The sequence below is a fragment of the Pocillopora verrucosa genome, chromosome 14 (genome assembly GCF_036669915.1).
Source record: "Pocillopora verrucosa isolate sample1 chromosome 14, ASM3666991v2, whole genome shotgun sequence".
Classification (NCBI taxonomy): Eukaryota; Metazoa; Cnidaria; class Anthozoa; order Scleractinia; family Pocilloporidae; genus Pocillopora; species Pocillopora verrucosa.
The window spans coordinates 1,522,089-1,549,812 of record NC_089325.1 but is presented as its reverse complement, the minus strand read 5'-3'; the positions used below and the strand labels follow the sequence as shown (position 1 = coordinate 1,549,812).

Genomic DNA, 27,724 nt, shown 5'->3' with positions numbered 1-27,724 from the left:
GAAACTAAAAACCATTGCAACTTGGTCATTAGCGTTTTGAGTTTACTCTGACCGGTTTTGGCTTTTGACACTTGTATCAAAAGTGCCACATGCAGGACGCGTGTCTGATATCAGTCTTTTAATGGCGTGCATGTAGCGTACTATTGAGTATTCTGTGGGTAAAGAACGGGAACCGATGGTCAGAGGTTCGTGTCCCTGTTGGAATCAAGTCGTTTTATTTTCGCCACTCGCCAAAAGACGTGACTATTTTTCAGTTGGTTCAAAATGATTGGAGGGATATTGAACTTTATGCATGGTCAAGCACAGGCAGACCACCCGATGGGCGAGACGAGAAACTGGACAGTCTTCTAGGACTGTTCCGAAGAAAGTACTGAAAAAATGGAATAACCACCGTATCTTCGCCTGAAAAACCGGAAAACAGTGAAATTAAGTTTTTGCGTAGTTAAGTATTCATACACCAGTAGTTGAGAATGAGTAAGTAAAGGACGTTATAAACTACCCACGGAAGCTAAAAAGTTATTGAAGTGCGCAAGCATTTCGTTATACTTTATTGAGGATTTTTAGACAAAGATATGATATTTATAATTTTGTATTTTATTTTCAGCTCTTGATTCGCAACTGTCTACATGACTTTTTATTGCAAAAAGTTTGCTCTGCCTGTTGTACCCATTGGGTGGTCTGCTTGTGCGTTAGGTCCTGAAGACCCGAACAAAAGCATTTTACAAAGAATCTCGCCTGTTTCTTAGCTATTCCACTGAAGGAACTATGCCTTCAGTTCAGTTAATGTTCTCTCTTTCTTAGATGACATCGAAAGGAGCCTCTTAGTTAGGGACGTGTCCCACGTAGAAGTAGCTTTAGTTTCTCAGGGAAGTGACCGTACAGAACTCGATGATATATGATGAAAAGTTTCCTGACAGAAAGGATGTTCTGTTATGCTGCTTTGTTGATTGAAACTCAGTTGTTTTGAAACATGAACACGTTGAATTGAGGACGTCAAACCCAGTATTCAAGTCGCCTCCGCTCACCTGAAAAATGCAAGGCAGTAACGTCTGTTCTGGAAGCTTCTCCGCTATCCTTTCCCGTTACAGCCACCAAGCGTCGTTAGAGCGCTGCCGGTCGCTCATTCTCACCGCTTAGCGAGATCATGTAACGTGCTATTAATTGACGTTCCCGCGTTTTAGAGCAGTTTTCAATTGAATGTCGAAGCTAGTTCGAAAATGTTTTGGTTTTGCTTTGATTCGCCCAGTGACTGGTTCAGCAGAAAACTCGCGCCATTTTCTCAACCAATCAGATTCGATACTTAAGTTAATCACGACTTGGTCACGCACGTTTTCCCGCGCTCAAGAGAGTTCGCCTGTTTATACCTTGAGTTCTGATTGGCTGTTGCGATTATTATGATTGGTTTTACGACACCCAATCGGAAAGCGCTCTATTTTGATGTAATCAATCCGCCTATTGGATTATTCCATAGACTCCGCTTTGAAAATGCTTCCCCACATTCAATTTGTAAACCCACATGATTTGAGAGCAATTTGGAATAAATAAGAGCGAGTAAATTTTTTCAAAGACAAACAAAATTGCACGAGCTCGTAGAGCGAGTGCAATCTTGTCTTTGTCTTTGAAAAAATTTTACAAGCGCTTATTTATTCTAAATTGCACGAGAAAAATCATGTGATCACGCATTAATAATATACACGAAAAAATACGAGATAGGTTATCATAATTAGGCAGAAGCAAAGCGCGCTCATCAAGCGCAAAAATAATTTATTCAAATCCTGCAAGTGACATTGTGCACTCGGTCAAAACAACCGCGTACGATCAAAGCAATAACATGCAATGCGATTTTCACATCTGTAAGGTGCAAAAAAGTTCAAAGTCCGGCCAAACAGTTCAAGGAATTGTTCAGTTGGGTTTGTTACTTCTTTGCACTGAATTAACCCTCTTCTGCGCTGAATTACCTGAAAACTGCATTTATCTTAACCAGTCAGAACTGAGTTATTCTTTCATGTATCCTATTAGTCAGAAAAGACATCGGTCGTCTGTGCACAACTTTTTAGTTTCCCTTTTTGTAGACTTTTGATGTCCTTTCTCTACTAATATTATTTCAAGTTGCGGCCTCTGTTGTCATTTGAAAAAGTTGAAATATTTCAATAAATTAAAAGGAGAGCGAAAAAAATGTCAATGGAAAGATAAAATTGCAATGTTACAAAAATCTTAACGATTAAAAAATAAGGTTGTCAGGAAAAGAAATTTTTTCAGTCGCCCTTATGCTCACAAATTATTATTTTCTCATCAGTTAACTTTCATTAATGCAGCTGTTTGCTCAATCAGTCTCTAAGGTAATTGATAGTCGATTTTTCATTATTCTGTATTTAAACCATTAAGAATTGATAATCTTCACTTTAAATTTTTCTCGATCGTATGGATTAAAGAAACGACCACTCAGTTTTTATTTTCCCAACGTTTCCAAATCGATTGTAAATTAGTAGCTATCTTTTGTGGACAATTCCCGAGTTAGGAGCTAAAATAAAAAATCCAATATTTATGATCATCAAAAACAAGATTTCTTATTTTTTTACACAGATGAGAACTTGAACCATGATCGTTAATTTTTGTATTTTTTTTTTCAATCATTATTTGATGACGCCTTTCTTATTTCATCTGTTTATTCCCTTTGAGGGCATGGCTTTCTGTTCAACTTACTTTTTAAAAAGTGCCTCAAATCTGAACTTACTAAAAGGTTTAAAAGTTTTCTTAAGGATGCCGCGCGCTATTTGAATGTACACTTCCGCTATATAATGAGGCCGCCAGAATAATCGTTATTTCTAATTAATGTTCAGAGGAAAATAATGGTAAAAACCATTAAAGATGTTTAAGCAGCGTGTCAGAGAAGCAGAAAAGTAAAGAGAATTGTGACTTAAAGTTTGGTTAACGTAAAAGTTAAGAAAATATTTCGCGCTAACATCTTGTGTTTTCAAGAGGGGTAGAATGTGTGATTGTAGCTATTACAAGTAAAAATTGAGGATTTCATTTCCTTTTTGTCGAATTCGTCATGCTAAAAATTTATTATTTTTTCTATAAGCGGCGTTTTTAATAGTTCGGCAGACTGTAGCCGAAGAGGATTAAATATAAGTGTACTTGTGCTGATTCCACGGAGCTCATTTTCTTCAGAGATGCGTTCAAGAACTCATTTGCATGACTATCGTAAAAGCGATTTAAGCGTAGTTTCATTGGGGAACTAACTGTAAATTTGCTAAATATACTTTCAAAATTTTTCTTTCATAAAAATTATTATGTGATAACTCAAAAGCTCATAAAAAAGGCGAAGCAAGCCGTGAGTTTAAGAAAACTGATTAATTATTATTTCGTTCTTTGTTTCTCTTTTTAAGATTATCATTTTCCTTTTTTCTTTAAATTTCAGCTAAACCGCTTTTTATGAAATACTAAAATTTGTTATTTACATTTGCTGACTTGATTCATGCATATAGGAAAAGAAAAGGGGAAAAAACTATGTATGATAAACAGAAATGTCGAAGTAAAACCAGTTCTACCTTTTCAATATAAGCATCTTTATAAACTTAGTAGTAGAGTACTGAAACATTCATAAAAAAAATTGTCTATCTTAAAACTACTCCAAGAAATTGGTTTTCATGCAAGATTGCTTTCTATTGACAGGTATTAACCTCCATAAATTTAGTTGTCTTTTTGTAACATCAATAAATGCCGACAAATTGTTATTAGTTGTACGACAATATTTGCACGTTGAATTTTTAAGTAAAAGCTTCTTTTCTGCAAATTTAAAATTGGATTTTGTAATACTATTTTTAATCACTGATTTTAACTTATTCTAATCATTCAATCGCGTTAAATTTGCACAGCATAGGGAAAAAATAAAGAAATCAACTTACATATTTCTTGGAGAATTTGATTTAAATTCATTTAAATTTGTACAGATTTTACGACTAGATCATGAACCATTTTTTCCTCCTCACACAAGCCTATTTATAACTCAATTACAGTCGATTCATCATATAGATGTGTATATATATATACATATATATATATATGTATGTATATTTATTTATTTGAAAAATATACGTTTATAGATTCTAAGACAGAGAGTTATATGTATATATATGTATGTATATATATATATATATAGATAGATAGATAAATTACATAGCATAAAGTTTCAATTTACATTGCCAAACAGAAATGTACTGATACTAATGATCAACATAACAAATAAAAGCAATGATACACAAAATATGAATCTAATTCCCAGCCATATGGCGTTCCCATGTATTCTGCGCAAAATTTTCCTCAGAGATGTTGCATTCTGCTTGATAAGATGCTGAATTTTATTTTTTGGTCATGATCTGCAAGACTCTAGGACTTAATGAGGTAAATTTATCACTCCCTCTGTTACGTACTGTAAGTGAAATGAAAATATCCCAGAAATGATGTAGGTTTTGCCATCAAATGGCAAACTGCCATGAGTACTCCAAGCAGGGTGAGGGGGAAAATGCGCGCGAAACCAAAAACGGGAGAAACGTGGAGAGAAGACGCTGGTGTCTACGGTGCGGCGAGATAATGTATCCCGCTGTGGTAGTCATGCTGAGCGAAACTTTTTTTGTTCGTGCTGAACAAGTTTTGATTCACAACATTTTCTCTCTTTTCAAATCAATGTGGTTGCTAGGCCAGATATGCAAATCGCAGGTAGATCCATAGCTGCAATGTATATTAGCGCTTAAATTGAACAAATTTCATTTTGTTGTGCTCAGAGTACAATATCTACGATTAAAATTTCGTTGCTGTTAGAAACGAGACTGTGATTTTTATTTTCTTGAAGTATATAAAGCTTCCGCCTAACTGGTCTACTTTCGACGAAATCCCAGAAATGATTGACTTAAAAAGACTTGCACCCTTCCCTGATCTTTTTGCAACGGAAAAAACAAGAATTGTGCGCCTGCTTTTCATATGTAGCATTCAGTATCACAAAGAGGCAGGGAGGGGGTAAATAGAAAATGATTTTTATCTGATTTGGTGTCTTGATTTTTTTCACTTCTGTAGTTTTCTGATAAAGATGATGCAGCTGACTAAACACGAATTTTTTCTCTAATCCTGTGCTGAAACGTTCCTTAAATTAATGAACTAGTAACGATGAATGGCAAGTAATTTTTTAGATAGGCCGACAAATCTACTTTTGTTCTTTAAAAGTAGTAAAGGCGAACACGAGGCCTTTTGAATTAGTTCACCGGTAAATTTACTTTTTCTTGCCTCCATTTAAAAAAAGAAGGAAAATCTTTTGTAAAAATAAAGCTTCTAAACAATTTCTTTCAGAGAAGCCACATGCATACGCTTTTATCTTTTCATGCTCCTAGCGGTCCTACTGCACGAAACAAAATTGTAAATATTGGCCATGAGATTTTGCCATTTTGGTGTTTGACGTTCCTTCAAAGCACGCTGACGTGTAAGCGAAAGTTCCACCCTTTATTTTATTTTTGGCGTGATTTTCAGGAACGAAACATTAGTGAGACAGACCTTCTCACAAATAATTACCTGTCCTGTTTTTCATGGAATTTCCACGTTTTGGTGACTTCTTTTCACAACATGCTGGGAACCCTGAATCTGTATTCAATGCCTGGAATTGATCTGGTCACCATTAGGGAAAACAAAAGACACTGAAAACGCATTTTATGTAAGCACATGTAGACGCGTTGTGGAAAAAAGGAAACAGAACAGTGAAAACATACAAAAGATCAACAATTTGTTGCCTGTAAAAATTGAACAAACTCTTGCACGAAAGATCTGAAACAAGCTCTTTTATAGCTTAAATTTGTTTTAAAGAGTCTATTTCACGCAACATTTCTCTCTTTTTATTGCCGATTATTAGTAAAAGCGACTTGAAAGCGAATTTTGCACACTTCATTTAGCGTCTATAGAACTAGACAAGCTGCAATGCTTCTGGCATAATATTTGAAACGCCGCCTCCGGAACTTTAGACCAAACATCAGCTCTCCACTAAAGTATTCGTTTATTAGAAAGAAAAATTTGTTCACCAGGTGGCCTCAAGAATAATAAAAACAACAATTTTAGATGTGAGACAAAAACTAAACTGGCTGAAAACGGAGACAATGACTAGAAAAATCATATTTTCCCCTGCTGACACAAAGTTACTCTTAATAATTTCGTTTCCTTTTTTCTGTCAAGCGTCTGAAATTTTTATCATTCAAGACAAATTTTCGAGGCAATTCCATTAATTTTCTTATCTTACGTGCTTTATTTTATCTTCGGTGTGTTTTTTTCCGTTATTGAATTGAGAGAGCCTGGGATTCCATTCAATGACAAAAGACCAAAACAAAAAACCTTAGTTTGGTCCATCAAAATGGCGGCATGCGTAAATGGAACTACCGCAGTAGCGACGTAAATTTTATGATATCCCTCTTTCAGAGAAATAGTTGCCTTAAAATTGGACCACATCAGACGTTTGAGAATCACTGCACCGAAAAAACGAACTGATTCAGGACTTATTTTCGCCCCATTTGGCTTCCGTGCAGAAGATTAATGCTAATCTTCGTCAATAAGCATAAACGATATACAACTTTTGTATAAGCCCTTTTTGTGTGCCTCTTTGATTGTCCAAACATTTTGAGCTTGTATTGGCACACTCTCCATAACGCGCAGTTTTTTGTTACTTTCAAGCTTTAAGTGAATTTCTAAACCATTGATTTTTGTCAATCAGTGGTCATATTAGCGAATTTAAGGTGTAAAATACACACCCAAAACTATCGAAGCGTTTTATGACCGGATATAGAGTAATATTTTTTGGAAAAGATTATCTCGTAAATTTTCCAGGAGGACTAAGCTTCAGAAATATAAATTTGAAAGCCGGCTTTTTCCTATTGAAAAGGAACTCAATTGGACCGATAAAAATAGGAAACCTTTCTTCTTAGCAGACGTGCGGCAGGCTAAAACCAATTAACAATAATCCCACGTGCTATATTGTGTTGGACAAAGATTTTGACACTAAAATTTACTCAATAGGATTTTGACATAAAGGTTCACACGCCTGGTGTCGGTTTTCGCACATCATGAATGTTCAAGTAAAAATTAAAATTATGTGATACCTTCCCCGTATGATGTGCTATTTGTGAGGGGGTAACTAATTGCAATCTACAAGATATAATAAACATTTGAGGAAGTACAATTAATGAAATGTTCCTGAATAATAGAGCCCGAGGAAAATTACATCTCGTTTAGTAGTGAATGTCATTCAAAAGAGGTAAATAATTTTGTATATTCTACGCTTCAATGAAGGATAAAATTGTAACTGCCATTTGAAGGTTGTCTCAAGCGAACCGCAAATAAAAGATACACAATTTTCTTAAGCTGAACTCATTTCAGGCTTTATTATCAAAACAAACATGGATCAACATTTGCCAATGTTTGATTAGCATTTACGGTACACTGCAAAGTCAAATAATTTCAAAATCACACAATGAGGCTTTAAAGTGAAAACTAAATAAACATAAAAAACCACGTACTACAATTTTTTTTGTTTGGTAATAGCATTAAAGTAACTAAGAAAACACATAAACCACGTGATTACAAAAAGAAAAAAAAAACTGTCTTTAGACGTATTGCAGTTCTGCCTTGAGGGCAAAGTACGGCCAGGTAGTGGAATGATTTCCTGTCATGCCCGGGTTGTTCGGGCTTGGCAGCTTATCTTTAACAGGTGATATCCTTCCTGGATGGATTGCTCGCACGGGACTTTCATAAGACATGGTGAATCGGGGTGGATCAAAGTAATAAGGTGATGTTGCCGGTGACAAATACCCATTCCAAGATGGGACATCGGATGGCCGTACTGGAAATGGCGCTATGTAACCCGCTGAATTGTTACCGGGCTTTGAAGCGTGTTCGCTTGGGAAGCTTGGCTTGTCGTGATGGGCAAACCGGGGTGGAAACATTGCTGATTTATAGTCTTGATGTAGGGAATGGGTCAGAAATCCAGACGAAGTGGCACCAGCGCTCGGATAGAGAGCCAACGGTTGGCGGTATCCTTCACGTTGAACAATTTCTCCGTTGGCTTCCAGGCGGTTCTTTCGTCGTGGCCTGTACCTGTAATTTGGATGGTCGATCTTGTGCTGGCGCCTGAGGCGTATGGCTTCTTCAACGAAAGGCTTCTTCACTTCGTCCGACAACTGCCTCCACTCCTCTCCAAGGATTTTGCTAATCTCAGCGTTGCGCATTTTTGGGTTATCTCTGTTCATCTCTCGTCTTCGTTCCTTGGCCCATACCATAAAGGAGTTCAACGGCCTCTTAATGTGACGATCGTCATGTACTGGCAAAGTGAATTCCATAATCTTGGTTTCCTGGTCGTCCACACTGTGCGCTGAACTGGAAGCGAATGAGGTATTTGACAAACATATTAGCCCTTTTATCGGGAGCAGTTGATTGTTTTCTGATGAATTTGAATCAACAATAGCCTAATACATATGCTAGTTAGGCTTCTTTGTTCAGGCACGTTCAGTTGTTGCCTATGTTAAAGGGAGATTTCTTTTTTTTATATTTGACTATTTAGTACATAACGTATCTATAAAAATCATGTATGGGCGTAAATCGTGTAAGACCAATATTAATTTACTTACAAACCGGCGAAGCAACTCGCTAAGACTATGTTGTTGGTGACTGCATCAGATAGAGAAAAACTTCTACGGCCATTTTGCTATAGGAGAAAAATTAATTAAGGCGCTTCCTGTTAAAAATCCGCCACCAGTCTAACAATGCAAAAGGCACACCTCGACGGAAAAGTGTCCATAAAAGTTTAAACTCAAAAGGCAGAAAAAATATCGCGGTGCCTTTCTTTCAACGGAAAACCGCGCCAGCAATAGAATGCGCGCATAACATGAAGAAGGAATCATAGGTAAGCAACCTCGGTAATCTACTCAATCAACACTGACAAATTTAACTCTCGTTTTAAATTCTAACTTCATTGCAACATAAGATGCCATTTTAATGTTATGATTATTTTCTTCTTGAGATCATTGAAAAATTGTGACTTCTTTATTTCTTTGGAAGCAGAAGAAATAATTAAGCGATGAACGAGCTTTTTGTTTCCAGCTTAATTATTTTGAACGCAATATAATATTTTTCCGTTGAGTTGGCATGCGCTGGGCGCATAAGCATTAGTGAAAGAAAGACAAATTTTAGTAATTTTTTTTTAATGGACATAAAAGAACTTACTGTTAATTTTGACCGCTCTATGATGCAATGTGGTCGATGCAAAATGTTTGGACGGCAGCTTTACTTAAGTGCCAGACACCAAAGAGTTGTCTATTGTTTTTGTTGAGTTCAATTGGATTTACCCGAAAGCTTATTTATGCAAAGGAAAGATGTGATTTTTGGGCTGGCCGTCCCTTTTTATGCCACTTCCACATGCGTTGTGACCTAGTTTTAATTCCTTTACAAGCAAAATTCCCAATTTTCTTGTTATTGAAAAACATCATACATGTATAAATCATGCCATTATCAATTAGTCATTCGTGTTGGAGAGAAGTTTCAAATGCTAAAAGCAGTGATGATTATGTCATGAGTCTTAGCCAAATTAGAAAGCTGTGGTAAAGTATTTAATTTTAACAGAATAATTGGGGACATATCGAGCATCGACAGGAAACATTTAAAGCTATTTTTAAAGGACAATAACTAGCTGAGTTTACAGCTGAAAAGAGTAAAAACGCTTAATCAGATTTTTGGCATTTCCATAGCATTCAAGGATGGAAGGTTGTGGGATCTTGAGCCCACATTAAGAATATTAAGAGGTAAAGAAAATAGTAGCTACCCCAACCCCTTCCCCGAGAGGATAAAATGCCAAAGGAGCCTTGTTTGTAATTGCAGGTTATCTTTCAGAATTTCGTAAGGTGATTGTTACCGTGTAAGGTTTTCATACACAGTCAAATCTGCATTACGCGGCGACCCACAGGAAATGGCAGAGCAAACGTACCGCTAATACAGGTTCCTTAGATTAAGGGTCGTATAAGACCTAACAAAAAACGATACACAACGCCACTTTATGCCATAATTGACAAAAATATGCACATAATTTCGCTCAAAAATACTACTTACCCTGATTTTGGAAGAGAAACATAAAGTAGTTGGATAAAAAACTACTTGAAAGATTATTCTTTATTCAAGAATGTCTCAGCCTTGAGTGACCGTTCAAAAAAGGTTAATTACAACGCAAACAGGTCGTTGAAGCTTCGTCAAAGGTAATAGTGATTTAGAAGAAACAAATCTGGGACTTAGCAACCAACCGTTAAATACGGGGTGACCGCTTAATACAAATTCAGTTGTACACTGCTGAGAGGAGAGAGACTGCCAAAAAAACTGTGGATGGAAACATCCTGAATCAAGATACTCACTGTCCACAGAAAAAAGCAAAACAAAACAAAAATAAAAACAGAAAAAACATCGAGGAAAACAGACCTGTCTCAATTTATTATAGAATCAAGAGAAAAGATTTTTACTAACGGAAAATTTTAAGGCTAAAGCATTGAAAATGAAGTAGCTAGTTAAGATTTATTTCCGATAAAATTATGAAACATGATTAATCCCTAAATTAATTCGAAAACCGTGGCTAAACATGACGTAATCTCTGTTTAATACAAAACTACGACCCATCAGCCAAACTACGAATATTCAGTATCGTACACTTGAGTTTACGAAACCTACCACCATATAAAAAAAGGGAAAAAAAAAGATGAACATATGTTAGACGTAGTGGTCAAAACAAACGTCACTCTATTTTCTCCTTTTGACAACAATAACATCTACTAATGAAACCTACACTGCTATATTGCAGCCACCAAATACAAGGACATTCCTAAATGTGAATAACACACGCGGCCCTTCCTCGACTACTAATTCTCGCAATATGCTTAAAAAGGTTAAATCCACTGCCTGTCTCATCAATGGACAAGCTCTCCCTAGAACAAAGTAAAGCGTCAGAATATGCAACAAAAGATAATTTGAGTACTCCTGGCAAACTCAGAATTTTGCTTTGTCATCAAAAAGAGCAGCAAGCAGCGGGTACCTAAACGCTACGTAAACATTTGGTGTTTTCTCGGGTTCTTGCTTCGAACTTATTTCTTCTGAACAAATCCTAGCACTCCCTAAACCAAATTATGGGCAATTCATTGAGCATTCAGATCAAAAGTGTACAGAGCGTTGCTTTCATATTTCTGAACGAATTTGAAAGAGACTCACGTATGGAAGAGAAGGAAATTAGACAACTGTGGCTGAAACAAGTAAGTGCGTGTACTCTCTGTTGATACTGGATAAAAGGATAAACAGGTAAGTGCACGTGGCCATTTCGCCCTTTTCCTCCGTATTTCCTCTCAGTGTGTGTTGCTATTTTCATTCTCAGTCTTTTTTGATTCAGAATTAATTCTAAGACAATTCCGTGCTCCAAAAGGTATCTTTTCGATACCACATGTGATAGTTTAGTTCCCCTCCATTCAACGTTTTGTCTGTGTTAATGTGGTGTCAAGCTACAGGCATACCGTAAGTCGAGTTTTGCCAGGCGGTATACTTTGGTGAAACAGGAAGACGACTAGGTGACCGATTCCGAGAACACCTTCGCGACGTAGAAAGAAATGACGGGACGCATCCAAACCAGTCGCTAGACACTTTAATCTTCCCAATCATTCCAAGGAGCATATGGCAGTTTGTGGCCTTTCCTTACATCTAGGCAGTTCGGAAAGCCGCAAAACTCTATAACAAAAATTTATCTTTCAAATCGGCACTCTAAATCCCCACGGTATCAAGGAGCGCTTTTTATTCAACTAATTTATTCTTGTTTTCTCATCGCCCTGTTCCCGCCGATGACCTAGCTCAATTTTCTGTATATAAACCCACACACAAACCACAGTTCCTCCAATCGCTCTAACGAAGATATAACGCTCGAAACGTCAGCTTTTCAACTCTTTACGGTGGCCAATTTACGTTATCAACTCAGTTGATAACACTAAATTACCCTGTTACACTCTCTCACCGACGCAGCACCACAGTTTCTTTAGAAACTTACCAACTTAAAAACTCTACTGACCCCTGGCGCTGTTACATGCGTCATATTCTTGCTCGAGCCAACCGAATAATTAAACCTGAGTTTTGAAAAATTTTGTCGATGAAAATGGCGGAGAAAAATAAGGAATGTAACATCATAATTTTAATTGATCGACGATCTACAGCGTGGACGTCCGAGGAAACATATTTCCGTTCGCTTCTAAAGCGAAAACATTCCCAGTCCATATTCTGATATTTCCTGTCCATTTTCTTATTAGCTATAGTCTTTCCATAATCCCACGTGTCGTGAGATTATATCTCGCCCTAATCTTGCGTTGCGCATTTATCCAAGCGACAAATTCACGATAAATGTCGCTTAAAGAATAGACATATATTAAAGTTCACACGGCAACCAGGTGGACAATCAGACATGGTATGCGTTTAGATCACCCCTGATGAAGGCACTAGACAGGAGTGTCGAAACGTTGGGTCTATGAATTGTAACTTCTTCGGTTACATTCATTAAATCTGCCAACCAGAGTAGCATCAAACCATTTCTGAATAGACAAATATTTTGAAACATTTGGATAAACTTACAAACTTCAAAAGTGGTTAAAAAACATCTGAAATATTACGCAAGAGCTTGTCGTTTGTCAACAGCGGTAAACCCACGGCTACTTGAAATAGCATCAGACGGGATTTTTTACTTCTCCTAGCAAACCAATAAGCTTGAGATCTTAAGGAAATCGGTTCCTGAGTAAAATATCTTTTTCGTGTTCTTTAAATATCTCGCGAAAGGGACTGCGTCAGTAAACCGATGGAAAGTGCTCTCTTTTAGTTATGTAAGTGATCCATCAGATCTTAAACTGTTAATGTTGCCTGTGTGGTCACTGCGGTAAACGGCGAGCTTTTGCATTACTATGGAAACTGTGTTTCTTGGCAGGCGAACACAGCCACTGAAAACCGCCGTTGGTGCTCTTCTGTAAATTGGAATTCTCCACGCGTATATGAATGGGTTTAGATAACAATTTACTAAGATAATTTTGCTCGGTGTAAACAGAAAGATCCGAAAGAAAGAAACAAACAAAATCATCATATCATATTTTTGCAAGAATCATACTGCTCCAAAAATCTTGAACCCATCTGGGAAAACGAATGGGGTGGCAAAGCTTTCTTTAGCCACGGCACAAACCGCAGTAAAGGTATCATCACACTAATTAATCCCTCTGTGAATTTCAAAGTTGAAAAATTCATTCCAGACAAACAAGGAAGGTTCATTATTTTAAAATTGTCACTTGAAGAGAAAGCTATTGTTCTCGTCAACATTTACGCGCCTAACGATGTCGCTCAGCAAGTTTCTTTTTTCAAAAGACTATACCAACAACTCGAGGAATTCGCGCAAGATACAATTGTAATTGGTGGAGATTTCAATTGCACACTCACTCCAAATGATAAAAGAGGCGGAAATCCTGTGTCTAAAAAGGTAGCTGTCATCCAAGAAATTAACACGCTTTGTGATTTGTATAACCTTAGTGATATATGGCGAATCCTGAACAATGATAAGCAGTGTTTTACGGGGAGAACTAAATCGTTTAAAATTCAATGCCGCTTAGATTTGTTCTTAGTGTCGCAGGAGTTAATTCAATTAGCAAAGAAGTGTGACATAATCCACACACCCGAATCTGACCACCCCGCTGTCTCACTTGTTCTACAGTCTAATCTCCTAAACCAAAAAAGAGGACCGGGATTCTGGAAATTTAATACAGCTTTACTTAAAGATGAAGCATACGTAACAGCACTTAAGATAAACATTCCAATTTTTAAAGAGAAATACAACGAGACTCATGATTTAAGTTTAAAATGGGACCTCATAAAAATGGAGATAAGAGGCTTCACGAATACTCCAAACGAAAAGCAAAAAAAAATCGAGATGAAGAAAAATTACTGCACAAAAAAGTAAACGACCTCCAATCCAGAGCGGAAAATAACCCGCACGACAGAAACATCTTACTAGAACTTCAACGTGCCAGATCACATCTTAAAAAAATCATGTTGATTAAAACTCAAGGTGCAATCCTGAGAAGCAGAGTAAGATGGCATGAAGAAGGAGAACGCAACACTAAGTACTTCTACAGCTTAGAAAAACGACATCATGATATTAAAACAGTCTCAAAACTCAAAGTTGGGGATAATTGTTATATAGAAGATCAATTCGATATCTTAGAAGAAGAAAAAAAGTTCTATGAGTCGTTATACCGCTCCACCAATATCAATCCCGAAAATTTTAAAAACTCGCCTTTTTTTATTCCAGAAAACGTAACCGCACTAAGTGAAGAAGAAAAGAATTCTTGTGAAGGATTGGTAAAGGTAGAAGAATGCCAAAATGCACTCAAAGACTTTGACAATAACAAATCCCCGGGCAGTGATGGTCTGCCTGCTGCATTTTACCGATTCTTTTGGCCCGACATCTGCCATGATCTGGTAGCGAGCTACAACTTTGCTTCTCAACATGGCATGCTTTCTATAAGTCAAAGACGAGGAATAATCTCGCTTATCCCAAAAAAATCTAAGGATAAAACTATTGGAAAATCTAAGGCCCATCTCACTTCTCAACGTCGACTACAAGATTCTCACTGAGGTTATAGCCAAGCGAATCGAAAATGTCTTGCCAACTTTAATAAACTCTGATCAAACCGGTTATGTTAAAGGCCGCTACATTGGTGAAAATATAAGGCTAATTTATGACCTAATACATTACACAGATAAAACAAATCAAAAAGGTATTGCCATTTTCTTGGACTTCAAAAAAGCGTTTGATTCCATTGAATGGAACTATCTCTTAGAAACATTGCAGCTCTTCAACTTCGGCCACGACATCCAAAATTGGATAAAAATTTTTTATAATAATGTTACTAGCTGTGTTCTGAATAACGATCATGCCTCAACTTTTTTCTCCCTCCAGCGGGGAGTCAGGCAAGGTTGCCCTTTGTCTGGCGTTCTCTTCGTTCTCGGCATAGAAATCCTCTCTAAAGCCATAAAAAATGATCCTACTATTAAAGGTATCCAAGTCAACAAGCATGAGCTTAAAATAAGTCAATATGCCGACGACACAACAGTATTTGTTCTTGACCTCGATTCCGTCGTGAGTCTATTGAAGGTTTTAAATGAGTTTAAAGAACTTTCTGGCCTAGAAATAAACACAACTAAAACCGAAGCAATGTGGTTAGGCAAATGGAAAGACAGAACAGATGAACCCTTTGGTTTTAAATGGCCAAAAGAACCTGTCAATGCCCTTGGTGTCTATTTTTCTCATAACCAAGAAAGTGCTAATAGACTGAACTTCGGTGAAAAAATACGTAATCTTGAGAAAGCGCTAATCATTTGGCAACGGAGAAATCTAACTCTTTATGGAAAGATAAACATATTTAAAACACTTGGGATATCTAGGTTAATTTACTCAGCCTCCGTGCTCCCTGTTCCAGATCACTATATCCAAGAAATAAATAAGCTAACTTTCAACTTTATTTGGGCAGGAAAACCCCCTAAAATAAAAAGAAACACCATAATTGGAGAAAAGAAAGATGGCGGTTTGAAAATGTGCGATTTCAATATCATGGAAAAAGCATTCAAAATAGCTTGGGTCAACAGAGTTCAAGATGACTCACAAGCCTCCTGGAAAATTATTCCTAACCAGCTCTTACACAAACATGGTGGTCTTGCTTTTCTAACAAAATGCAACTTTACACCAAGCACACTAGACCTCGATGATAAGCTTCATGCATTTTACAAAAAAGTGTTAGATTATTGGTGCGAGTTTAAAATCTCAACGCGCATCGATTCCAAAATAAATCCTAAAAACGAAATAATGTGGAATAATGGAAAAATTCTTATAGGAAAAAAACCTGTCTTTTACCACCCTATTCCAAACGTCACACACGCGAACACTACTGTAAACAGCCTAAGAACCAGTTCTATTTACTCTTCTCTTTTAAACACCGTCTTTGTTCCTCCCACTGTCGAAACAAAAATTCTAAACCACGGATTTACAAAAACTACCATCAAGAACGTTTATCTTATGCCATTTAAAGTAACAAACGAAGTTAAAATAATAATGTTTCAGTATAAAGTGATTCAAAACGTGCTTCCAACTCGCGCCACTCTTTACCGAGACGGCATTTCAGAGAGCCCCTTATGCAACCTATGCAATACAGAAAAACAAACGTTGCATCACCTATTAATAAACTGCACACTAATACTCGACTTCTGGATTCTGTTTCAAGACTGGTGGCACCAAAAAACAAATGAAACAATAACGTTATCCACAAGTCATATACTCTATGGCTGGCATTATAGGACAAAGCATTGGCAAGTCCTAAATTATTGCCTATTGTTAGCCAAATATCACATTTTCTGCACAAGCCTTTGCGGAGACATCTTAGATTTTCAAATCTTCCTACTGTTCATCACGGGAAAACTCGAAATCCTAAAAGAGATCGCGACCGCAAAAAAAGAACTTCCGAAATTTTATCGCACGTGGGCTTTTTTACTTTAATTTTTCATACTGCTGTTGTTTTTAGGTTAGACTTATACTTAACTTCATTTTTGAGACCTGTATGTTTACTTGTGATTGTCTTTTAATTGAAAAGAACTTTGTAAACACGACAACCGTAAATTAAATTAATGTTAATAGTATTGTAATACATGTATCGTAATGTGGTGTATGCATAATTTGTGTAAGTATAAGTATCAGTAGTGTTAGTAGCAAGTACAATGTAAGTGTAATTAATGCTGTAAGTAGTGGAAGCGATCGTCTTGTAAATAAAATTGTTTAAAAAAATAAATAAATAAAAAAAAAAAAGAGAGATCCGAAAGCTTTCTTAATTTATGTATTTCGGGTCAAATTAAAAAACTGAATTTTTGGGCTAAGATCCATAGAACAAAACGAGAATGACGAGAATGAGGATATCATTTTGCGTTCCTTGTTCCATTTGCTGTCTTCCCTCATCATCAGCTACATCTTGCACCTGATAATTATGTGCAAGCGAAGGGCACGGAATGTTTTCCAGTATACCATAAGCAAGACGATAATAGGAATCGTTACATGAAGATGGCAATACAAGAACAAGAACAGAGTGATTGTAACTCCTCTCGCAAAAAGACTCGGAAATATCAGAGAATAAATCCAAATCCGCGAAATCCCTAATTTAACACGTCTCTTTGTTTTGGTTAGCCGCACTTTGTATTTAAGAGGAGATTAAACTGCGAACAAACGGTTAAAGACATCACAGCTATGGCGCCAGATGAAACAACGTTGGTTACGATCGCAGCGGAAAACGCTAAAATTTGCAATCCAACAAGGCTTCCCTGCATGTGGCCTCTTACAATACAGATATCGTAAAAAACGAATCCGTACTCAGGTACAAGTCCGGCCAGTAAGTCGCAAATGCGAAGGTTCACCATTAAGAGAGTTGCAGGTATTTGCCTTATTTTTTTCTCTCTTTAGGAGCTTGACAGATGGTTATCAGCGAGAACGCAAAAATGATACCCAAGGAGGCTTGAAGGTGAAAGAAATTCTGGCCTCCGTGCGCTTCGTTACAGTGGTCTAACATTTTAGGAGTTATTTTCGCTTGGTTTTTTTACTACCTATCTCAAGAAATGCGACTGAACAGGCAGATTTAAAGGTAATAATCTTAACTTTTTTGAATGAGGTGGCTTTATATAGAGAGTTATAATAACAAAGAATCCAGGGCACCTCCATTTTTTTTTAACACAGTTCAGAATGCTTTATCCTAACTTAATGTTCGGCTTTTAAGTTTTATCGCTGTATTCGACCAATCCATCATCCAAACCATTATCAAGCATCATCAAGGATGTGCACTGACTATAGCTCTTAATGAGAAGACTCCTTCCGCTTACTTCATTGCCAAAAAGATTCATGAGCTTTTAAACTTAAGACACACTTAAAAATTATTTAATGACTTTTGCTGAAAACAAAACATAAAATCTGACAAACGAGACCAGCAGTATACCACAAATAAGGAAAATTTTGAAATAAATCAAAATACGTGCAAAAAGAATTTTAAGAAACTGTGACAGCGCTTTTGCAGTCAAAATTGAATGGAAAACAATTTCGTGCAACGGAAATTACAATTTCGAGGCCATATGAAATTGTTAAGTTCAGGGCTAATTCTTTACTATGATTGTCAGAAAATCGCAAATCAGTGCGGTTTGATTGAAAGAGAAATTACTTTAGCATAAAACAAGAAGATTCCTTTTTTCACCTACCCAAAGTGTCTATGATAAAATGGGAGTCATAATCATAGGTTCTGGTTTGGTCCTCTAAAAGAAGATGAATATCCGTGCAAAAGGACCAGCTGCAAGTGTGGTTTGAATACAGCTTAAAGATAATCTTAATTGTCCCAGATTACATATTTCAAATAAAGCTTTCTTTTACTCCTATTTTCGCAGTCTCAATCAAGTGTCGCCTAAAAGCTTAATCTTTGGACCTTCGTGAATTCACGTGCGCTTGAACGGGTAATCTCCTCACATGTACTTTTAACCGGGGCATATTCGTCTGAGCAAGGATATTTGATGAATTATGCATCGATAGCCAATACCCAAGAATACATGACATCATGACATGTGTGGACAAAAAACAAAAAGCTACTCGCTATGCTGCCCATCCGACGTACATATTTGACTGTTCTGTTATAAACTACGACAAGATGTTTAAGGAGACCAAATGAATCAAAATAGATTTTAATAAAGGAATTTAAATCTATGCGTAACGTTCATGCATTTATCGCAATTTCTTATGCATTGCATAATAGTCCGCAAATTATACTATGTCATACTAATAAACCATTTTCCACCTGGTGGTTGTTGCCTCCAATTTACCCTGCAAACTCCTAACGAAACTGAGGAAGTTCCATCTTCCTACCAGTTTACCGGCGACATAACACACCTGAGATGATGAGGAACACAAAAATATTCATATCGCGCGTCATCGCAACATTTCTCGTGAGGCGTTAGGCCGATAAACCGAAAGAAAGTGTTATGTATTTCTTAAGGCTCAGTGCTGCCTTTGTGGTCGCTGCGGTTGACGACGTGCTTTTGAATTACCATGGAAACATTACCAAGAAAATTGCAGGCGTGTGCCAGAGTCTTTGATTTCTGTTAGGATCCAAATAAACGATAAAAAGCAAAATGATTTTCGAAACTACTATTGCTGTAGACAAAATAGTGCCCACTACAGCTAGGAAATGAGCGATCTCCGACACCTTACAGGAGTTCTACACCGTAAAGAAATTACATCAAATTGCATGTTCTCCTATTTGATTCTGATGAATGAACCAGCACTCTGTGAACACCTAGAGGCGACTTTTTTTATAACTTAGAGGATGCAAATCCTGATGTTTGGTTTCCATAATTCTTCAGAGGTAAAAGAGATTGAATTTATCAAAATCATAGAAATCTCTCATTTTGGGGAACTTTCTAATATAATTATCATACCATTTATCCTATAATTTCTTCCAAGTAACCACTAATGGCCAGCATTGTCAGAGACAATAACAAATGATTAGGAACTACTTGTAACTAGAGAATTGACTCTTTGAAAATGTCAATTACTACTGTATCAAGGAAGGACCAGAAATAAAACGTAATCATGAAAACTACCTCGATTCTCATAGTCTTACCATTTCCTTTTATAGCTGCAATTAATCTTAATAGAGAAAAAGAACTTTAATCTCTATAATTAGGAACTACGAAATCTTTCGCCTCTTGCAGAGACCACACGTAGGTGGAATAACAAATTCTCAGCAATTTCACGTGTTGAGTCGTGTTTCTTTTCTCTGGCTTTTTGTAAAATAGTTTCCAATTGTAATATGCCATGACACTTTGACGTGTTAAAATGAGACGTCCGATATCACCGAACTCCTGCATCTGTTCTTTTTAATATTTACTGCCCTCTCAGCAGAGCAGATAATCTCTCTCTAGGAATTATTTTACCGTACACTTTAATTGTCCTGTATACAGTGTTCCTTGATATAAATCTGTAATCATGTATTAATTTCTTATTAAGAGGTGAATCAAAAGTAATAAACTAATTGTAGGTTTCTCCGGAGGATCGAAGAGGGTGTGAGTGTTTGCTAAAACGTCGGCACTTTATGTTTCAGTTGGCCCTGGTGAGGAAAGATTAGTCTGGCAACAAAGGACAGTGATGTGTTATAATTTTTTTTTATTTTACCACTGTATTTGACTTATCTTCCAAGTTTTTGCCAATCCTCAGCATAGCGCAGCCCCTGAGAGAATCTGTGAAAGGCTGGAGTTGGAGAGGTCTTACTTTGTTAGGAAGAATACAAGTAATCAAGTCATTCGCTATACCAAAAATTTTGTATCGAGCATCTCTTATTTCAACCAAGAAATACTTCATTAAAAAAATCAATAATCTACTGTATTCATTCGTTTGGAAGGGCAAGGACAAAGTTAAGCGAAATGCACTGATAAACTCCCTCGAAAAAGGGGGGTTAAAAATGCCCGACATCGAGTCCATGATCAAAACTCAAAGAGTACTCTGTATTAAGAAATTTCTAGAAACCAGCTCAGCTGGGTGGAAATTTTTCTTGGAGTCTTACCTCAAAAAGGTAGGAGGTAAATTTTTGTTCCAATGTAACTTTGATTTTACAAAGTTACCAATAGCTCTTCCAGACTTCTACAAAGAATGCATTTCAACTTGGTCTTCTTTGAACGAGGACAACCCTTCCTCGCTTTCAGATATAGTAAATCAGGTCTTATGGAACAACAGGTTTATATGCATTGATTCTAGATCAGTTTATAATAAAAAGCTTTTTGACGCAGGATTAATAAAAATTGGCAACCTCTATGATGAAAATGGCGAGCTTAAATTGGATAAGGAGCCATGGCGTTCATCTCTCTCACCGGTCGATGGCTTCCTAATTTTCCGTCTCCTCAATGCTTTCCCACAAGAGTGGCGTAGAGAATTGAAACTAAATAGGACTTCTATCTACGGAAACACACAATACCAAAATCTAAGTAATTTCTCCCTGTGGGTTGATGGTGAACAGAAGACTTTACAGAAGCTTTATTCAAAATCATTGTACCAGATTTTCGTCTCTAAGATATCTAGTATACCGACTGCAATGAAGAAATACGACAAAGCATTTAATACAGACACTTTTCATCTTGATTGGGAGAAGATTTATTTACTGCCTTTTAAAACAACTTTGCATACCAAACTAAGGGAGTTTCAATATAAAATACTAAATAGAATCTTATACACAAATGTTATGTTGTTTAAATTTAAGAAAGTAGACTCCCCATTGTGTTATTTTTGCGAAAAGGAGTTAGAGACTTTAGAACATTTGTTATTTTATTGTCCAAGAGTGCATGCTTTCTGGGATGAAGTCACTGTCATGTTAAACTCACAGGGCATTACTTTGAAGTCTCCTGATATTAAAGATATTGTTTTTGGTTTTTTTGACGCGACTAATCATGACAATGACGGAATCCTTCTTAGTTATATTGTACCAGAAGGTAAATATTTTATTTATCGCTCCAAGCTAAATAAGACTTCTCTAACCTTTAAATCCTTTTTCGAAAGAATTAAGAGTACGTTTCAAATAGAACGTTTTATAGCCAGAAAGAATAATAAACTTGAGATCCATTACAACAAATGGAAACCCCTCCTTCAACTGATAGAACAATAGCTGAACTAATTTATTATTTATATCAATACGCGATGCCTCTTTTTTTTTTTTTTTTTTGTTTTTTGTTCTTTTTTTCTTTCTTTTTTTTTTCTTTTCTTTTATTCTCGTAGTCCAGTGTAGTGGTATTTTCTTTGTGTAATAGAGTAGTGTAATGTAAATTTACGTATGTAGAAATTTGTGATGTATCTTGCGTACTTGTAAAAACTGTAAAAACCCAAAAACAAATAAAATACAAAAAAAAAAAACATAGCGCGGCCCAAGGCAAAGGGCTCGTTTTCCAAAAGCTCACTTAATCAGGAACGGTAGTCATGATACAAAATCAGGAATCGTGGTGATAATACAACATTTCAATGACATTATGAATAACGACCTTTATTCGTTTGACTTCACTTGGCACAATGTTTCTCAACAATTAAGGAATAGAACAAGACAGACAACACTTACAGTATACAACAATTTGGGAGAATCTTCACGTATTTCATATAAATCACAACCACCTTGATTTAACATAAATTCAAAACAAGTTCTTGCTTCAAATAGTCAACCTTTCGAGGTCATATGTTATGCTGAAAGTTCCATGTATTTAAAATCATTTGTTACTGCCAATGGCCAACTCTTCGATCTACATAAATTTGTTTTTTCTATAACAATAGTGTTGTCGACCCATGGGTATACACATGTTTATTGCAATGATTGTTAATTTACAGTTATCACCTTTAGATCAGTTTTCTGATGCCATAAATCAGTCCTGCTTGATTATAAATTACACCTCGCATCCAGGCCATGAACGGTTCCTTCGCCAAAAAGTTTCCGAACAAAGGTCGTAATCAGAGATTCTACTGAGTGCTTTTCATGTTTGGCCTTCAGTTTAAAACAATGGGGAATATCCGTACGAAAGTGACAGTCATTCGGCCACGCATCAGAGATGAACTTGGGTACCCCTTTGTTCACTTTTGCAAATAAATTTTCTTGAATTACTTTGAAAAACTCAAAATGTACGTAGCTAGAGTTACTGGGTTTCGAGATTCGGTCCTATCGTTTCTTCTATCCGTAATTCCAGAGCTGTGTTACTGCTGAAAACAATACACCGCACCTTCTATCGGTTTACCAGACAGAAAACGCACTGAGACCGCCCGGAAGAACTCGAAAACTGAGTTTATAATTCAGTCGCCGTCGGTTCGTGATTTACTTACTTTTTCCGAGTGCTTCCAATTTATGTTTCTTTCGGGTAATTCTTCTGGTAAATCGATATCTACTGCTGAACTATACACGTCTTCCTTGTAGAGGTAACTCTTCGACCATCACTGTTGCATGCGTGGTCCCTCCAATTGTTGATGTCGTTTTGCATTACTGTGAGACACTGTTTCTCGGAAGCCGAACACAGTCACTAAAAATCTCCCTGAAAGCTCTCCTGTAGGTCGGTATTCTCCAAGCGTAGATGAAGGGGTTTAAACAACAATTTACCAAAAGAAACTTGTTAGACGCATACAAGAAAAAACTAAAACTTTCTTGATTTATGGCATCTGGGCAAAAAACGAGAACATTTTGAGCGATAAACTGTGGGCCGAAAGATAGGTAAAAGAAAACAAGAATCAAGAGAAATGCCGACACCATTTTACGCTCTCTATTCCTGTGGGCCTCGTCGATTTGCCGCCTTCCATTATCATCTGCTACATCTTGCACTTGATTGTTGTGATGGCGAAGAGCTCGCAGTGTTTTCCAATATAACACCGGCAAGATTATTAGGGGAACCGAGACGTGAAGGTGGCAGTAAAGGAGAGAGAACAGAGATAATGCCACTCCCAAAAATGGAAGACTAGAAAATATCAAGGAATAAATCCAGGTAGAAGCTATAGCTGCTTTTATTTTCGCTTTGGTCACCCGAGCTTTGTAATGCAGAGGAGACGAAACTGCTAACCAACGATCATAAGACATTAAAACTATGGTACAAGATGAGACGATATTTGTCATGACAGCAGCAGCAACTATTAAACTTTGGAGACCAACGAGGCTTTCTCGCGTCTGGCCTCTCAAAATAGAGATATTGTAGAAGAGGCCTCCGTATCCGGGAACAAGACCGGCCAGAAGATCGCAGATGCTCAGGTTTACCACGAAGTAAGTCGCATGCGTTTGCCAAATCCTCTGATTCAAGTTTGTATTTCGACATACGGTGATCATTAAGAAGACATTTGAGAGGAGAGCTGACGTGGCGAACACGATGCTTAGGATGGCTTGAGAGATGAAGAAATTGTCTTCCTTTGAACTCCTGGGATCAGACATTTTGAGTTTTAAACTGTGCTTGAATTTTGTCCTTAAACTTCTTGGAAATTTAACGGAAACCGCCGAAAACGAATTTAAACACTTTTAAACCGTCCGTATTTGAAGAGGTGGCAAGCTTATTTTAACTTTTGTAAAGAAAATACTGGTGACACTACGTAGTCTGATTGATCTGCCAGGGAACAACGAACTATCGGAACATTAAGGTTATGTTTGATTGGAAGCTGGCGTATTTGCAATATGAAGACGGTAACTGTGCATAATTTTTTGCATCCATTAGGAAGGGAAATATCAAAAGGTTTAAGTGGTTTAACAATATTTTCAAATCTTTAACGACTGTTTAAGGGGACGCATTACTTATAACTCTCATCACCATTTTAAACAAGGTGTTATTGCTTTAGGAAATGAGATTTTCAAACTAATTTCCTAAGAAAGCTCAAGTAATCTAGACTCGACTTCAAGTGTTCATATAGAAGGGAAATTCGTCCTCAAAAAAGCGGATTTTTTACGACATACTAGGATTAAAAATGACAGGAAAATTGATGAACACACTTTCGTTTCATTCACACCGTGAGAAATAACAGCAATTTCTTTTGACAATAAGACTGCGGTGGATGGCACGAAACTGACAGCGCCAACAGTATACAAAAAGACACCACGTAACAAAAGAGAAAGAAAAACTGCAAAGGAATCAATATTCAGCGGTAACTGCAATTAAAAAGAGTGTACGATCTTGTACTCCCCTAGAAAGTGTTACGTAACGTAATGTTATCATATTGCATGACAACTTTGCATTTTTTTTTATTTTGCTGATTATAGTCCATCCGCTGAGGTGAGCTCCCAGAGAAGAAAAAAAACTCGACACAATGAAACAAAACAATAAGCAACTTCTTAACAGTTAAATGAAAACTCCTCATGCGAGCCAAGTATCATGAAATTCGTATTCGAACGCTCTTGTAAGATTCATCTTCTACCCATCTTTCGAATTATTTCCCTATGGGCAACTCAGTCGACAAATGCATCAGAAAGCTAAATGGGTATTTGATTATCATTTAAATGATCATCATTTAATGATCATAAATTTACATTTCTCATTAAAAAAAAAAACCGGTAAAAAAGGCTTAAGTGGCTTAAAGAGTATTTCAGCCTTGTGCGAGATTTTTTAACCTTTCAAATAAATGGTAAAGCGAGATATATTTTCAAAAAAAAAAAATGCATGCCGAGATCTGCCACAATAAAACTGTTTTAAGGAAAACAACTCTAAGATAAACCTAGCAGATGCGTGGTCTCTGTTATATTTGGTGATACGCGGTAATTGTTATATTAGATATTCAATATGCCGAAAGGTTTCCAGAACATGAAAACTCCTTGAGCGAAGACTTTAATACCATGTGAAAAACACAGTAGATTTTAAAATTTTGTGTGTAATCAATGAAACTAATAGTAAGCGACCGACAACACGGACAGAAATTTAGAAAAAGACAACATGTAAAAATATTGTTAACATGTCAATAGAAAGGAAAATATCTTTTATACTTCAAGAAAATGCTATATCTCATAACGCTCTTTGGATAAAATAGACGAAGTAAAAATCAAAGAAGGAAAAGAATATAGAATAGAAAAGAAAAGGAAAGATAGTATAATAGAAGAGATTTGTACAGAAGCGAAGAAAGGAGAAAAAATATTATTGAGATGAGATTAGATGAGAATGTAAAAGAATAGAATAAAAAACAAAATGGAGCATAGAATAGTTAAAGGCCTAGAATAGAAAAGTATAAAAACATAATGGATTAGACTAGTATAAAACCCAGTTGCCCAGATACGACCAGACAAGAATAGAAAAGAATAGGTAAATAATTCAAAAGTGTTCAAAATTGGGCCGATAACTAATAGTGGGAAATTGCAAAGACCCGAAACCTGGACGGATTACCAGGAGTGTTGTGGCAGTTCGCGAGACTGTCACACTAGTTTATCTCACCAAAACACTCATTTATGGAAAGCAAAGAGAAAGTAAGGACAAGATAATAAAGAAGAGAGAGAGAGAGAGAGAGAGAGAGAGAGGGACACCATCTTTCACTTAGTGCAGTCAAATTTGATACAAGTCCTCGACGCTCGCAACGAAAAAAACAAAACAATACAAAATAAAAACAAAAAAAAAATAGAGGACAATAGAAGGAAAGCCGAACAACAAAAAGCTTAGAGACAAAAAAAAGGCCCACCCCCCCGAAAAAAAAACAGTTTGCATTTTGTGCGTCAGATATGAACTCTGTGTGTGATGGATTAGCTGACGTCATGGAATGTCACAAATAACCCGGTAGAAAGAGAATTATGCAAGAGAAAAAAATTAAGATAAGCACCAGTGACACAAGACCCTCAAAACAGAAGCATGAGTGGTCTCCTTGAGTATTAATGCACTTCTGCAAGCAGTTTCCGTTGTTAACTTGACATTCATTTATATCATGACAGGTCAGCCTATCAGCATCTAGATGGAAGCCCGCAGCAGAAGAACAGCGGAATGATCCCAGAATCAGAATTAGCGCATGCGTAGTCGCAGTCTCCTTTGCCATTGTTTCTGGCGCACTCATCGATGTCTTCACAGTTAGGCGACCTAAACGGCAGTGGAATTTTTTTTAATTCATCTGGGGCTGACTACTAAATTTTTCATAGCATTTATGGCCGTCCACTCACTAAAACACTCGAAAATGCATACATCACTTGATGTGATGTACTCGTTAGTCTACGCACGTCCTCGTTGACAAAATTTGCCCACCACGCGCTTGTTCGTCCTGGTCGAAACCAAAATATTCTCGGCCTTTGATATGGCCAACTTGTCTGAGTCTTGCGTTGCGAACCATCAGAGAGAACCAATGTTCTCAGAATGGATATTCCTCTTCGAAGGGTGATCAACGAACGACTAAATAACGTGATATAAGAAGACTAAATAACAAGCGATGAAACCAGTCAACAACAACAAAAGAATTTCCATTTGCTCGTCCGCTATATTTGTCTTGACGCAATGACGTCATCCAACGTTATTGTTTTCAAAAGGCTCTGTTTTCGAACGTTCACACAAAACCGATATGCCTGCATTTTCAAATTTCTCCGCTTTTGAAAGCGTTTTCGAATCGATTCGTTTTCATTTGAAAGCACATCCGTTGCTCACGCTTTGTTCCTCCCATCAAACATTCATCTTCATCTGAAAATGAAATCTTTGAAATAAGAAAAGACATTCTGTGACCCTCCACACATAAAAAAAAAAGATGAATGTTCAAAGAAATTAAAATAAGTTCCCAGGGACGAATTTAGCCTCAGAATTTCCAACATCAAGTCGTACTTTGAGCGATTTGAAATCCGAAGGTAATCTTCTAAATACGTTAACGTCCGTATATCTGTTGACCCATGAATAAAGGGGTAAGTTTCTAAAGAAACTGTGGTTCTGCGTCGGTGGGAGAGTATAGTAGGTAATTTAGTGTTAACAACTGGGTTGAAAACGTAAATTAGCCACCGTAAAGGGTAACAACAACAACCTATTCCTCGAAACGTCAGCTTTTTTACCTTTTACGGTGGCTAATTTACGTTTTCAACCCAGTTGTTAACACTAAATTACCTGCTATCTGTTGACCCTTTCGGGCCGGTCTTTATTTATCGCTTGG

The 27,724-nt window shown here is 36.8% G+C and overlaps 2 protein-coding genes and 1 pseudogene across 2 annotated transcripts; all 3 read right to left on the bottom strand.

Annotated features, from left to right (window-relative positions):
- Nucleotides 1-7,634: 7,634 nt before the first annotated feature.
- LOC131779618 (transcription factor sox-3-like) lies at nt 7,635-8,366 on the bottom strand. The gene has a single exon (XM_059096183.2). It carries the CDS (start codon nt 8,364-8,366, stop codon nt 7,635-7,637), a length of 732 nt encoding a protein of 243 aa, XP_058952166.1.
- Nucleotides 8,367-16,948: 8,582 nt separating this feature from the next.
- Nucleotides 16,949-20,359, bottom strand: LOC136278052 (probable G-protein coupled receptor 21; annotated as a pseudogene).
- A 2,782-nt stretch (nt 20,360-23,141) lies between these two features.
- On the bottom strand, nt 23,142-24,074 carry LOC131779583 (melanocyte-stimulating hormone receptor-like). The gene has a single exon (XM_059096147.1). It carries the CDS (start codon nt 24,072-24,074, stop codon nt 23,142-23,144), a length of 933 nt encoding a protein of 310 aa, XP_058952130.1.
- Between the last annotated feature and the right edge of the window lie 3,650 nt (nt 24,075-27,724).

What these genes read in the sequence shown, in the direction of transcription:
- LOC131779618 (XM_059096183.2), bottom strand. Translation starts at nt 8,366, where the DNA reads ATGGAATTCACTTTGCCAGTACATGACGATCGTCACATTAAGAGGCCG.
- LOC131779583 (XM_059096147.1), bottom strand. Translation starts at nt 24,074, where the DNA reads ATGTCTGATCCCAGGAGTTCAAAGGAAGACAATTTCTTCATCTCTCAA.